The following is a 13,016-nucleotide window of genomic DNA, read 5'->3' as shown; positions in this document are numbered from 1 at the left end:
TTGCTTTTGCCTCTCTAGCTCCTTTTTTTTTTTTTTTTTTTTTTTTTTTTTTTTTTTTTGAGATGGAGTTTCGCTCTTGTTACCCAGGCTGGAGTGCAATGGCGCGACCTTGGCTCACCGCAATCTCGGCCTCCTGGGTTCAGGCAATTCTCCTGCCTCAGCCTCCTGAGTAGCTGGGATTACAGGCACGTGCCACCATGCCCAGCTAATTTTTTGTATTTTTAGTAGAGACAGAGTTTCACCATGTTGACCAGGTTGGTCTCGATCTCTTGACCTCGAAATCAACCCACCTCGGCCTCCCAAAGTGCTGGGATTATAGGCGTGAGCCACTGCGCCCAGCCCTCTCTAGCTCTTTTAATTGTGATGTTAGGGTGCCAATTTGAGATCTTTCTAGCTTTCTCATGTGGGAAGTTAGTGCTATATATTTCCCTCTTAACACTGCTTTAGCTGTGTTCCAGAGATTCTGGTACATTGTCTCCTTATTTTCATTGGCTTTAAAGAACTGATGGGCTTCCCTTTGTAAGGTGACCTGGCCTTTCTCTCTGGCTGCCCTTAACAGTTTTTCCTTCGACCTTGGAGAATCTTATGATTACGTGTCTTGGGATTAATCTTCTTGTGGAGTATCTCAATGGTGTTCTCTGTATTTCCTGAATTTACACGTTTGCCTGTGTTGCTAGATTGGGGAAGTTCTCCTGGATAATATACTGAAGTGTGTTTTCCAGCTTGTTTCCATTCTCCCCATCTCCTTCCGGTACTCAAATCAATCATAGGTTTGGTGTTTTTATGAAGTCTCATATTTCTTGAAGGCTTTATTCATTCCTTTTTATTCTTTTTAATCTATTCTTGCCTGCATGTGTTATATTAGTAAGGTGGTCTTCAAACTCTGATATCCTTTCTTCTGCTTAGTCGATTTGGCTGTTGGTAGTTATGTCTGCTTCAAGAAGTTCTTCTGTTGTGTTTCTTAGCTCCATCAGCTTGCTTATGTTCCTCTCTAAACTGGTTATTCTAGTTAGTAATTCCTATAACCTTTTATCAAGGTTCTTAGCTTCTTTGTAGTGGGTTAGAACATGCTTCTTTACCTTATTGTAGTTTTTTATTAGCCATCTTCTGAAGCCTACTTTTGTCAATTCATCCATCTGATCTTCCGTCCAGTTCTGTGCCCTTGATGGAGAGACATTGCAATCATTTGGAGGAGAAGAGGCACTCTGGCCTTTGAGTTTTCAGCATTTTTTCATTGATTCCCATCTTTGTGAGTTTGTCTAGTTTCAGTTTTGAAGCTGCTGACTCTTGGATGGGGTTTTTGTGGGGGACTTATTGTTGTTGTTAATGCTGCTGTTGTCACTTTCTGCTTGTTTGTTTTTCTTTCAATAGTCAAGTCTCTCTTCTGTAGGGCTGCTGCCCTTGACTGGGGTTTAACTTCAGGTCCTATTTATCTGATTCACTCCCATGCTTGGGGAGGTCACTGAAGGAGGCTAGAGAGAACCAAAGGTGGGTGCCTCCTCCTTCTTCTGGGACCTCTGACCTCAAGGGTCGCCAACCCCTGATGCCAGTAGGATTGTTCCTGTATACTGTATAGCATGTCTGAAAACTCCTGTTGGAGGGTCTCACCCAGTTTGGTGGCACAGGGAGCAGGACCCATTTAACAAAGTACTTTGTCCCTTGATGGAGAGGGTGTGTTTTGCTGGGGAAAAACCCACTCATTTAGGTTGCCCAGATTCCTCAGAACTGCCAGGAGGAGAGGCTAAGTCTGCTGGTCATTAGAAACTGCAACCAGCCCTCCCTCTAGGGGCTCAGGCCCAGGAAGATCTGAATTCTTGCCCTGAGCCTCTGGCTGGAGGTATTGGAGATCCTGCAGGGAAGCCCCGCCCACTGAGGAAAGATGGGTCAGGGTTAGACCTGAAGAGGCATTCTGACCACAGACTGCCACAGCCCCACAGCCAGTGGGTTGGCCTGGGGGGACAAGCCTTGGGACCAAGCCATCCAGCATCCCTGGCTCCAGAAGGAAAAAAGCACAAGCTGGAGCTATAGAAATGGGTGCTACCCTTCCCCACCTAGGGAGCTTAGCATGTTAGGCAATTGTGAGTCCCAGCGCAGACTGCTGCTCCTCCCCCAAGGAGCTCAAAGGGCTTAGACAGCAGGTGGTGGCAGCAGGTGCTGGTTGCTTCTCCTCCTGGGAGTTGTTAGGCTTAAACAGATTCCAGCTGTGAGGTTATAAGAATCTGCGCGTTCCAGGGTTGCAACACTAGGCTCCTGTGGCATGCGTTTGTGAGTGGGATCTTCCAATCTGTGAGTTGTACAGCTCCATGGAAAAAGCACAGTATCCCTGGCTAAGTAGCACACTCACTCACTGCCTCCCTTCTCTGGGGGGATGGGATTCCCCTTCCCTGTGTGGCTCTCAGGTGAGCTGCTGCACAAACTGCTCTTCCTTCTCTCCGTGGGTCCTGCCAGCCTTCTGGTCAATTTTGATGAGAGAATCTGGATACCTTTGTTGCCAGTGAAAGATTCACATGCCTTTTATGTTTTTGTTTGTTTGTTTGTTTGTTTGTTTTTTTGACGGGAGCCCTCTGAACCATGCTGCTTCTAGTAAGCCACCTCCCAGAAAAGTGTTTTGTTTACCATTTTAACCCTATGATCTCAGCTACAATGTATGTGCCATCTTGGTCTTGAAGAGAAAATTTTATCCATATATTTATCTCAGGTGACACAAAAGAAAATATTGGCTCCCTGTCATCTCCTTTCTACTCCTATCCTTGTCGTATTCTAAGGTACCACAACCTGGTTTCTGCCCCGCCATGCCATGGCAACTGGCCTTTCAGAAGTCATCAGTGACTTACCCCCGGTCCAGCTGCTCCTCCTCTGGCTGGTACTCCATGAAGGGTTGGGCTAGATTGGCTGCTTCTACCTCTTGGAGCTATATGCCTGAGGTCCAGTCCTTTACCCTATCCCTTTAATTGAATCTTCTATATATCCCTCAAAACCATGTGTTGAGGGAAATAAAAAATAAACAATGGGCTAACAATATGATAAGTACTTTGGTGAGAGGTAAAAGATGATCCAGAAAATAGAGAATTGTGGGAGTACTTTTTATATAGGGCCTGAATCCGATAAGGTAATATTTGATCATTGACCTGAAGCAAGTGAATGAGTGACTCCTACAGATATAATGAATAGGAACCAGTTGAGTATTTGAAAAGCCGAAAGCCCAGGCTAAATGCATGCTAAAATAAATCCATGACTCTGATGGCCAGAAATTTAGTGTTACGGGTAGCATGGTCATGTATCAAGTGTCGCCATGGTAACCAGACTCTGGAAGGATGCATCTGCTTCTGCCCTTGGGGTCAACTCCTGTTCTGAATCACTGACTAATTAAATTTGAAACGTAGTCGATCTCGCTTCACCTATACACGTATGCGTTTGTATATGATAGTGTGGTTATCTTGTCCATATCTAATCCATATGAAACTCTCTTTTTGGGATCTGAAACTGCAAACTATTTTCTAACAATTATAACCAACTTTTTTATTCTGATGAAGTTAAAGCAACTGGAGAAATAACTTTTTTGAATTATCTAGCTTCAATTTTTCTCCTCTTATTGTCTCTTCTGTGGCTGCTCTTTGGAATTTTTGTTTTTCACTCACATTTGCCTCAGAAAGAGAATAAAATGGAGAAACTGAAGTCTCTTTTACTGTTTGTTATAAACTCTTAACATCTATGTTACGGGAAGTAGCTTCAAACAAAAGAATATATGTTATTTTAGGATTATTAATGAATTATATTTATGTCCTCAGTTACTAAGAGTAATTTAAGTATGGTCTCTGATTCTTTATATTTGTGTATCCTGTTTGTAAATGCAATCCAAATGGATTTTCTCATTTAATTACTCAATATTTCTAACAACTTTTCACAATGGGTAGTTGAATCCAGTGGATAAAGAGTTGCTAAAACTAGCTAAAATATTGATATTATTTTTCTATAATCAAAGCAATAAGCCATTAGGTATGTTAGCTATTTTAGGACTTTTATGTTAAAAAGCATTGTTTTCTTTCTTAACATATTTATTAATGGGGAATACCAAGAAAGTTTTTAATGAAGCTGGACTTAATTTTTTCATTTGAGGAAGCTTCTAACATCTCGAATAACATTCGAAACTCTCATTGGTATTTCTTCATAAAATATTTCTGCATATTCCTTGTTGTCTAGGTTATTTTATTGACTGCAGCTATTAGAAAATAAGTGGCTGGAAGTCCCTTGCTCTTGCTAGACAACTGTTTTGCCTCGTGGCCTTGAGAATGTCCCTAGGCAGCTTAAGCTGCAGATTCACTGCTGGTACTTTGGGAGCCTTCTGTAGGCCACAGGGCTCCAAACTGCATGAAACCGCCTGACCTGAAGTTCGGAAGGAATCTGGAGACTCATAGAGCAGCCATGGCACACCAGAATTTAATGGGGGCCTTTTAAAAGGTCCTAGTCTCATTGGAATCAGTGCTGTGAGGGGCTAGAGAAATCAGCTGAGCTGATGGGAGACAGGTGCCTTGTTTCTAGATGCATCGTTGGAGTGAGTGAAGATGGTTAATACGGTAAAACAATAGTAAACACGGGTGTTGGCGAGTGAGAAAATGAGCTACAAAAACTAGAAGAGCAAGGCTGCTTTAGAAGGTGGGATGGGGAAGGCAAAAGATCTAGAGTCTCTTGGATTCAGGCCATCCATGGGCAGCTGAGAGTTCTGACACATTCAAAGGCACGTGTTTGGGCTTTAAGTGAGGTGGGGCTCATCAGTATCACTGCAGATGGAAGGTGAGCAAGCTGGTCGGTATTAAGCCTGGCTCATGAGTTGCAGGCAGACAGCCTGGGGCACGGGCTGCATGGGCCAGGAGCTTCGCAAGGACCACTTTATGGGAAGTTACTGGCTTTTATTCCTGTAAGTAATTTGATACATATTTGGAGAGAGAGGAAGAAAGTGAGTGTATTGGAAAGTAGGGAAGCTGGATCATGGCCATCCCTCCCCTAGTAAAGTTAGAAAAAGCCTCCAGTCACTTTAATTTTAACCAAATCCTGTGATTTCTTTCTGGTGTGACTGAAGAAACGGGGTTTCATGTGGTTTATTATTTTGACTTTCCAAATAGAGGACAAAAAAAGTGCATTTAAAATGTTTTAAAACTGACCAATTAAAATGCGTCATTCAAGAAAGTAACGGTTTGAAAAAGAAAGTACTATCTCAAGGAAAATATCCATATCTCATTGAAAGATTTTCATTTTATGTTTCTAATTGCTCATCCAACAAATATTCATTGCTACTTCTCATAAGGAAGATGTTGTCCAAACTTAGCAGTGGATGGACAAAGCCTCAAAGAACTTTTATCTGTCTCTAGCACAATGACCAGAAAGGGTTTCCTTTAAAATGTCAGACCAGGCTCTTCCCTGCTCGAATCCTGCCAGTCTCACTCTCCACATCCTATTTCCTCTCCTGGACCACTGTTCCCTCAGATCTTCTGGCTCATTTCCCCACAACCTTTAGGAAGTCCCTCTCTGGACACCCTATTTAAAATTATGATGCCCACTCCAACATGCACAGAGGTCCTTCCCTTATGTTTCTCATTCCTCAACACCTTCTATTTCACTCTACAATTTACAATTTATTGTCTGTCTGCCTCCGCTATAGTGTAAACTCCATGAGCGTAGGGCAGGAATTTTTCCCTCTAACGTTTTATTACGAAAATTTTCAAACATATAGAAAAGTTGGAAGAACTTTGCAATGAACACCCATATGTCTATCACCTAGGTTCTATAATGAACATTTTACTATATTTGCCTTATTAAATAGCTGTTTATTCCTCTATTCAGTCATCAGTATATCTTATTTTTTATGCATTTTGAAGTTGGAAACATTAGTATATTTCCATTCTAATATTTCAGTGTGCATATCACTAACTAGACTTAAATACTTATCTTTTTATCGTTTTTACATGAACATTCTTATGCACAAATTTATAAGACTTTGGCAAATGCTTTCCCAAACATTTTTCAAGATATGGAGCATTGCCACCACCCCCAAAAATGTTCTCATGTTCCTTTCCTGTAAGGTTGCTGGAATTTACAAATAAAAATATAGGATGCCCTGGTAAATATGAATGTTAGCAAACAATGGATGCTTTTTTATATAATAATGTCATAAATATTGCATGGAACACATTTGTGCTAAAAAATTCTTTGTTTATCTGAAATTCAAAATTTACCTGGCATCCCTGCTTTCTGGTGAATTTCATGCTTCCACTTCACCCTTGACAAGCACCCATTTTTCTGATTTTTTTTTCCACCGTAGATTTTGCCTGTTTGAGAACTTCCTGTGAAAGGAATCAGACAGTATGTATTCTTTTCCGCAAGGCTTTTTTTCCACTTAGTATATTGGTTTCAAGATTCATCCATATTATTGCATATATCATGAGTTTGTTCCTTTTTGTTACTGAATAGTATTCCATAATATAACTGTAATACATTTTGTTCATCCATTCTTGGGCTTGTCCAATTTTTGTTTAATGTGAATAAGCTGCTATGAACCAAAGCATACATAGAAACATTTGTTGGGTGCCAGACAACTCCTTGACATGCCTCATAAGCACTTTGTGATTTAACTTTTTTTTTTTAACCTCTTCCCTCATCTTATCTCTTGCCACTCATTACTTAAGCTCAGTTTCCTCCAACCATCTTCCTTTCATTGCTCTGAAGCTTCCATGCTGTCCCCACCTGGGGTTTTCTATGCAGTTCCCTCTAATTGGAACATGGTTTCTCCCTGATGGTTCCTGGTACATTTTGCTTAGGTTCCTGTATTTACCACAGTGAGACCAGAAGCAAGTTTCCTCACTTCTCAGGGCCTCTATCAGTGACCTCTCTACCTATAACATAAAAAAAGAGTCCCTTCTCAGAGGGTTACTATAAATATTAAATGAATCAATTTATGAAAAGCACATGGTGTGGCATCATAGTACATGTTCAGTCAGTGTTTGTAATAGATGTCATGGAAGACCTTGAATTTCTAGAAGCTTATGCTTTGCATATACTCAATACTACAGAACAGAGAATGGCAAAAGGTGACAACAACAGTGCAGAAGATAAGAGGGTACAAGCAAGCAAAGAGAAAAAAGACCAAATTGAGTTTATAAAACTAGCCTGCATGAGTACACTAAATGACAGTTGAGATTACAGCAGTGGGAACTGAACATGAAATAGATTTAGAAGACCTTTGTCTTAGAGACAGAATCAACTTACTATAAATTAAAGAGCAAAGGAGAGGGTGGAGACATGGATAGCTTGGAGCTTTCCATCTTATCTGGGTCTTATCTGGGTATTTGTAAGAATGTGGTCTGGGCATGGTGGCTAATGCCTGTAATCCCAGGGAGGTGGGCGGATCACGAGGTCAGAATTTCAAGATCAGCCTGGACAACACAGTGAAACCCTGTCTCTACTAAAATACAAAAACTTATCAGGGCATGGTGGCAGATATCTGTAATCCGAGCTACTCAGGAGGCTGAGGCAGGAGAATCTCTTGAACCTGGGAGGCTGAGGTTGCAGTGAGCCAAGATTGTGCTACTGCACTCCAGCTTGGGCAACAAAGCAAGACTCCATCTCCAAAAAAAAAAAAAAAAAAAAAAAAAAAAAAAATATGGGTGCCAAGTAGCAAGGTAAGAGATTTGGAAAGGGGATCTGGATGTGATGAGAAAGAATGAGTTTGATTTTATGATAGACATGAGAAATTAAGGATGCTAACTGGACATTAGTGGAAATGCTCAGCATGCCATTGGAAAGAAAAATATAAGCAAAGGCATGCATTCTGATGAGGAATGAATTACATCCTTATATCATTGGATGACTATGATTTCATTGCTATTCCTCTATAAATTTAATTCTTCTTTTTGACTAGTCTTACATGGGGTTTTAACAAGTGAACAGTTATTTCCTTAGATGTTGTAGTCTCAGATAGCAAAGACACAGGGACATGGATAGAAGGTTCTTGTATTGGGGAGAAGGCCAAAATCACATATGGGGAGGCTGTTGCAAAGTCAGAAGGAACACTCTTGGAAGGGGACCGACCACTTAATAAGGTGTGACTGTGTCAGCGATGAAATGCTTTTCTTTCTTTTTTCCTCCGGAAGGATTAAGAGTCTGGCACTTTGAATCACTGTGTTCCAATTTGCAGTTTAGGGCGGATTATTTTAAATCCTAAAACTGTAAGAAAAAAAATAGAGCCTGTAAGTTTGATTTCTGATCTCCAGGCAAGAGGCAAATGCTGTAAGACACAGGGAACTCTGTGTGTGTATGTGTATGCGCGTGTGTGCGTGCACGTGTGTGTGTGCGTGTGTTCTTCTAAGACGAGTTCTTCTAAGACCAGAATGACTCATTAAGAAAAACAAAATGAATCTGAAATTAAGTTGTTTCTCTGCATGTATTTTTAAAGTACATATGCAATAAATAAAGGGTTACTTTCCTGATAGAAATTTTCATGGAACTCAATTCTTTCAATGTAAGCATTTTCAGATTTCTAACCAAATAAATTTATTTCTAACCAAAATAGGCTATTTTTAATTTCCCTACATATAGGGTCTGTATTATCAGAATGATAATTCTGATATATTATATTTTTAGAAGAATATTTACAGAAACTGAGAGAATCTGTGATGAAATGATACCAGGCATTTTACTGATGATTCCAAACTTCACTTTTCATGAAAGGGATAATTTATTCCTTTACAATATTAAGGATATTCCCTTTTGCATTTTACCAGCAGATTTTCCAGGGCACGTGCCCCATAATCAGTTTTTCGAGTTAAACATGTCTTGCTGAATTTCAGAAGCACCTCAGAAAATCCCATTGGTTTGATTTGGAGAAATCAGAGTGCCAGGATGCTTGAACAAGTGACAAGGAGAGGGGAGACCTAGTGATGATGTTTTCAGACATCCTAAATTGGCCTATTTCATGGAGCTAGTGTTTGTTCACAGACATCTAGAAGGCTGAAAGCATTATATAAAAGAGTCAGACACTGCTTGTGCCTAACATGCTTGTAATACACCTCTATGAAGCTTCAAGCTAAACAAAATGTTGATTTTACTAGGGAAAAAGCATTTAGAGAATACAGATGATTGTATGAGTTGATCTCTTGGGGCTCCTGTGATTTCAAGAAAGGCTATGCATTTTTGAAAGCTGGTGATTACTGACAAATTAAGGTTTGACAATTCTAGCCAAGAATGTGCTTAATGTTCATTGGGAGAACTGAATTATATTGGGAATACTTCCAAGTTGGTGGAGAATGCCTTCGGTTTTAAAGATGCTTCCACAGTCTTGCCTGATTGTATTTAAATTGTGCTTTTTGATATTCTGGTGAGACCCTAATGAAAAAGAAACCCTCAAACAGAGGAAAATTTATTTCAGGCTAATTAAGATTCATCAGATTGATCCTTTCTATAATAAGACAAAGCAGGAAAAGTGCAGAAGAGAAGAGGAAACATCAGGAGAAAAAGGAGGAAAGTAGGTCACTGAAGAGACAGTGTGAAAGAACAGTAGACAGCTTTCCCCTTAGAAAATATGGCAGAGGGGCCCGGCGCCGTGGCTCATGCCTGTAATCCCAGCACTTTGGGAGGCCAAGGCAGGCAGATCACCTCAGGTCAGGAGTTTGAAACCAGCCTGGCCAACATGACAAAACCCAATCTCTGCTAAAAATAAAAAAATTATCCGGGCATGGTGGCACATGCCTGTAATCCCAGCTACTCAGGAGGCTGAGACAGGAGAATCACTTGAACCCAGGAAGCGGGGATTGTAGTGAGTGAAGATCCCACCACTGCACTCCAGCCTGGGCAACAGAGCAAGATTCTGTCTCAAAAAAAAAAAAAAAAAAGAAAGAAAAGAAAAAAAAGAAAAAAGAAAAAAGAAAGAAAGAGAAGAGAAAGAGCAGATAGAGAAAGAAAGAAAAAGAAAATGTGGGAAAGGGGCATGGAACCCAAAATCTCACCTTTCTGGCAAATATGTTCCTCAAAGCTGAAAAGATAAAGCAACTTGTCCCAAAGCACACCTGAAACTCTCACCTGCTTCTGTATAGTTCAATGTGTTTTATTTTCAGTCCACCTATGTTTTGGTTATAGAGTCCTCCAGAAAGCCAGAATTGCTACAACTATCTTTTGAACCCCCTTGTTGCTGCAGACATACTTTTTAGACATGTGAATGAGTTACTGTCCTCCAGCCCCCGGAACAGCCTTCCATTCTCTTTATCGCCTTCACTCTGTCTCTGGGCTCTTCTCTTCTCCGAAAGTTTAAGGATGAGATTCTAATCTGGGTTTCCAGAAACATCAGCTTATTTCAAATTGATCAGGGGCAGATGTAGAAAACGGAAACAAGAAGAATAGATTTAATACCGGTTTATGTGAATCTTGAAATTATTTTCCTAATTAACTTAGTTTAATTTCTTTTTAACTAGTATAATCCTCAATTCTCTGAAAGTTCTTGTATCTGTTTTTTTCATGCCCTTCAGTGGATGACTACCATCTTTCTCGGTGTGAAATGTTGGTTAAGAATATATTTTGGAGCTCACAAACTCTGTAACTTAATTGGCTTTAAGCAAGTCTATTGGACATATCACAAACTTTTCTTAATTCTGCTCAAAATGTTAAAGCTGTTATTTTTCAGGGTGGGCCACTAACCCCTCCATTAATTAGTGCATTAGAAAGTTCTTCCGGCTCTCTTAAGAAGTAGAGTAGTTGCCTACCATTTAGCCATTACTAAAGCAATGACATGTAGTCATTGTTACTGGATGTATTAAAATGGGCTGGCCCTCTGTTTTCTTTTTGTTTTTGTTTTTTATTTATTTATTTTATTTTTTAAATATTATTTATTTATTTATTTTTTTTTAATTGCATTTTAGGTTTTGGGGTACATGTGAAGAACATGCAAGATTGTTGCATAGGTACACACATGGCAGTGTGGTTTGCTGTCTTCTGTCCCCTCACCTGTATCTGTCATTTCTCCCCATGCTATCTCTTCCCACCTCCCCACCACCTCATCCCTCCCCCATTTCCCCCCAACGGACCCCAGTGTGTAGTGCTCCCCTCCCTGTGTCCATGTGTTCTGATTGTTCAATACCCGCCTATGAGTGAGAATATACGGTGTTTGATTTTCTGCTCTTGTGTCAGTTTGCTGAGAATGATGGTTTCCAGGTTCATCCATGTCCCTACAAAGGACGTGAACTCATCGTTTTTGATGGCTGCATAATATTCCATGGTGTATATGTACCACATTTTCCCTATCCAGTCTATCATCGTTGGGCATTTGGGTTGGTTCCAGGTCTTTGCTATTGTAAACAGTGCTGCAATGAACATTCGTGTGCACGTGTCCTTGTAGTAGAATGATTTATAATCCTTTGGATATATACCCAGTAATGGGATTGCTGGGTCAAATGGGATTTCTATTTTTAGGTCCTTGAGGAATCGCCACACTGTCTTCCACAATGGTTGAATTAATTTACATTCCCACCAACAGTGTAAAAGTGTTTCCTATTTAAATGAAAATGGGGCAGAGACTTAACAGTGAAAGATACCTGTCTTTGCCTTCTTTACAGCTTCATAAAATACTTGCTTCATTCTCAAGTCCCATGAAGGAATTCAGATATTAAGTGTTGAAGTATTTGATGCTGTTAAATAAAACAGCCAAACCAGAATGAAAACCCTATATTTTTTGCAAATGGAAAAATTGAAAACAATCTTCTCATTCAGTGAATAGGCTTGTCATTGTTGCTAAACAGTCTTCCTTCCTGCCTGCCTTCCTGCCCTTCCTCCCCTACTCCCCTTCCCTTCCCTTTCCTTCCCTTCCTTCGCTTTCTCTTTTTCTTTCCTTCTTCCCTCCCTCCCTCCCTGCCTTCCTTCTTTCTCTCTCTCTTCCCTCCCCTTTCTCTCTCCCTCCCTCTCTTTCTCCCTCCTTCCCTCTTTTTCTCTCCCTCCTTCCTTCTCTCCCTCTCCCCTCCCTCCCTCTCTTTCTCTTTCCCTCCCCCTCTTCTTCTTTCTCTTCCTCCCTTCTCCCTCCCTCCTTCTCTCCTTCCCTCCTTCCCTCCATCCTTCCTTCTCTCTCTCTCTTTCTGTTTTTCTTTCCTTTTTTTTTTTGTTGAGATGGCGTTTTCCTCTGTCACCCAGGCTGTAGTGCAGTGGTGTGATTTTGGCTCACTGCAAACCTCTGCCTTCTGGTCTCAAGTTATCATTCCACCTCAACCTCCTGACTAGCTGAGACTGCAGTTGTGAGCCACCATGCCAGGCTAATATTTTTATTTTTAATTTTTTTGTAGAAACTGGGTTTGCCATAATGCCCAGGTCTCAAGTGATACCTTCACCTCAGCCTCCCAAAGTGCTGCGATTACTGGCGTGAGCCACCATGTCCAGTCCAAGTGCCTGGAATTTCTGCAAGGTAGAATTATGTCTAAGCTCTATTCATTGAGGGCTTGAAAATAAATAGCAAGAGGAAAAGGAGAACTAGCGGAAATGGAAAGAAATATTACTGGAGGTAAATTCTCACTCATATTTAGGACTGACTTTAAGGAATCTGGCATGCAGTTTCTAATAAATTATCCATGTTCATATCTTTACTCATTCCTGTCTAGAGGAAAAGAGAAAATTAGAATTCCCACCAGTCTAGGAATATTGTGAAACAGTGTCAGCTATAAAATATTTATGAGAGATTTTGGGTGAAGGGGAGTCTAGGGGAAGAAAAAACTGTGAAAGGTCTAGGATCCACAGAAATATTTGGTAATTGAAAATTATTGTCTGGGGACTTAAAAAATATACCTAAAAAAAGATTGGTTCTTTAAAAGGACTGATTTCAAACTGATGTTTAAAATATATGTATTTCTCACAAACTCAGGAAATACTCCCAACAGTCATTGATTAATAACTCTTGAGCCATATCTGAGTTGATATATTACCAGTTTTAATGCCAAGTTTACTTAATTTAACCATCTTTTGACCATTAGGCCATGGGATTCTAGTTTGTGACT

At 40.3% G+C, this 13,016-nt stretch overlaps 1 protein-coding gene across 3 annotated transcripts in view; it reads left to right on the top strand.

Moving 5' to 3' along the window:
• Window positions 1-13,016, top strand: part of LRRC69 (leucine rich repeat containing 69) — a 129,712-nt gene that overhangs the window by 102,674 nt on the left and 14,022 nt on the right. The window contains exon 10 of one of the 3 annotated variants that reach the window (XM_074386880.1): window positions 12,312-12,401. The exons of 1 other annotated variant lie outside the window; for it this stretch is intronic. Coding sequence is in view for 1 of the 2 variants with exons in the window: in XM_074386884.1 (XP_074242985.1) it covers window positions 12,312-12,329 (18 nt within the window). In the remaining variant the exon portion in view is untranslated. Of the gene's footprint in view, window positions 1-12,311; window positions 12,402-13,016 lie in introns of those variants that run through there. One more of the 3 variants, XM_074386884.1, reaches the window with a different exon arrangement.

This window comes from Saimiri boliviensis, chromosome 15 (genome assembly GCF_048565385.1).
Source record: "Saimiri boliviensis isolate mSaiBol1 chromosome 15, mSaiBol1.pri, whole genome shotgun sequence".
NCBI lineage: Eukaryota > Metazoa > Chordata > Mammalia > Primates > Cebidae > Saimiri > Saimiri boliviensis.
The sequence above is the reverse complement of the archived record's forward strand: the minus strand, read 5'-3'. Positions and strand labels throughout refer to the sequence as shown.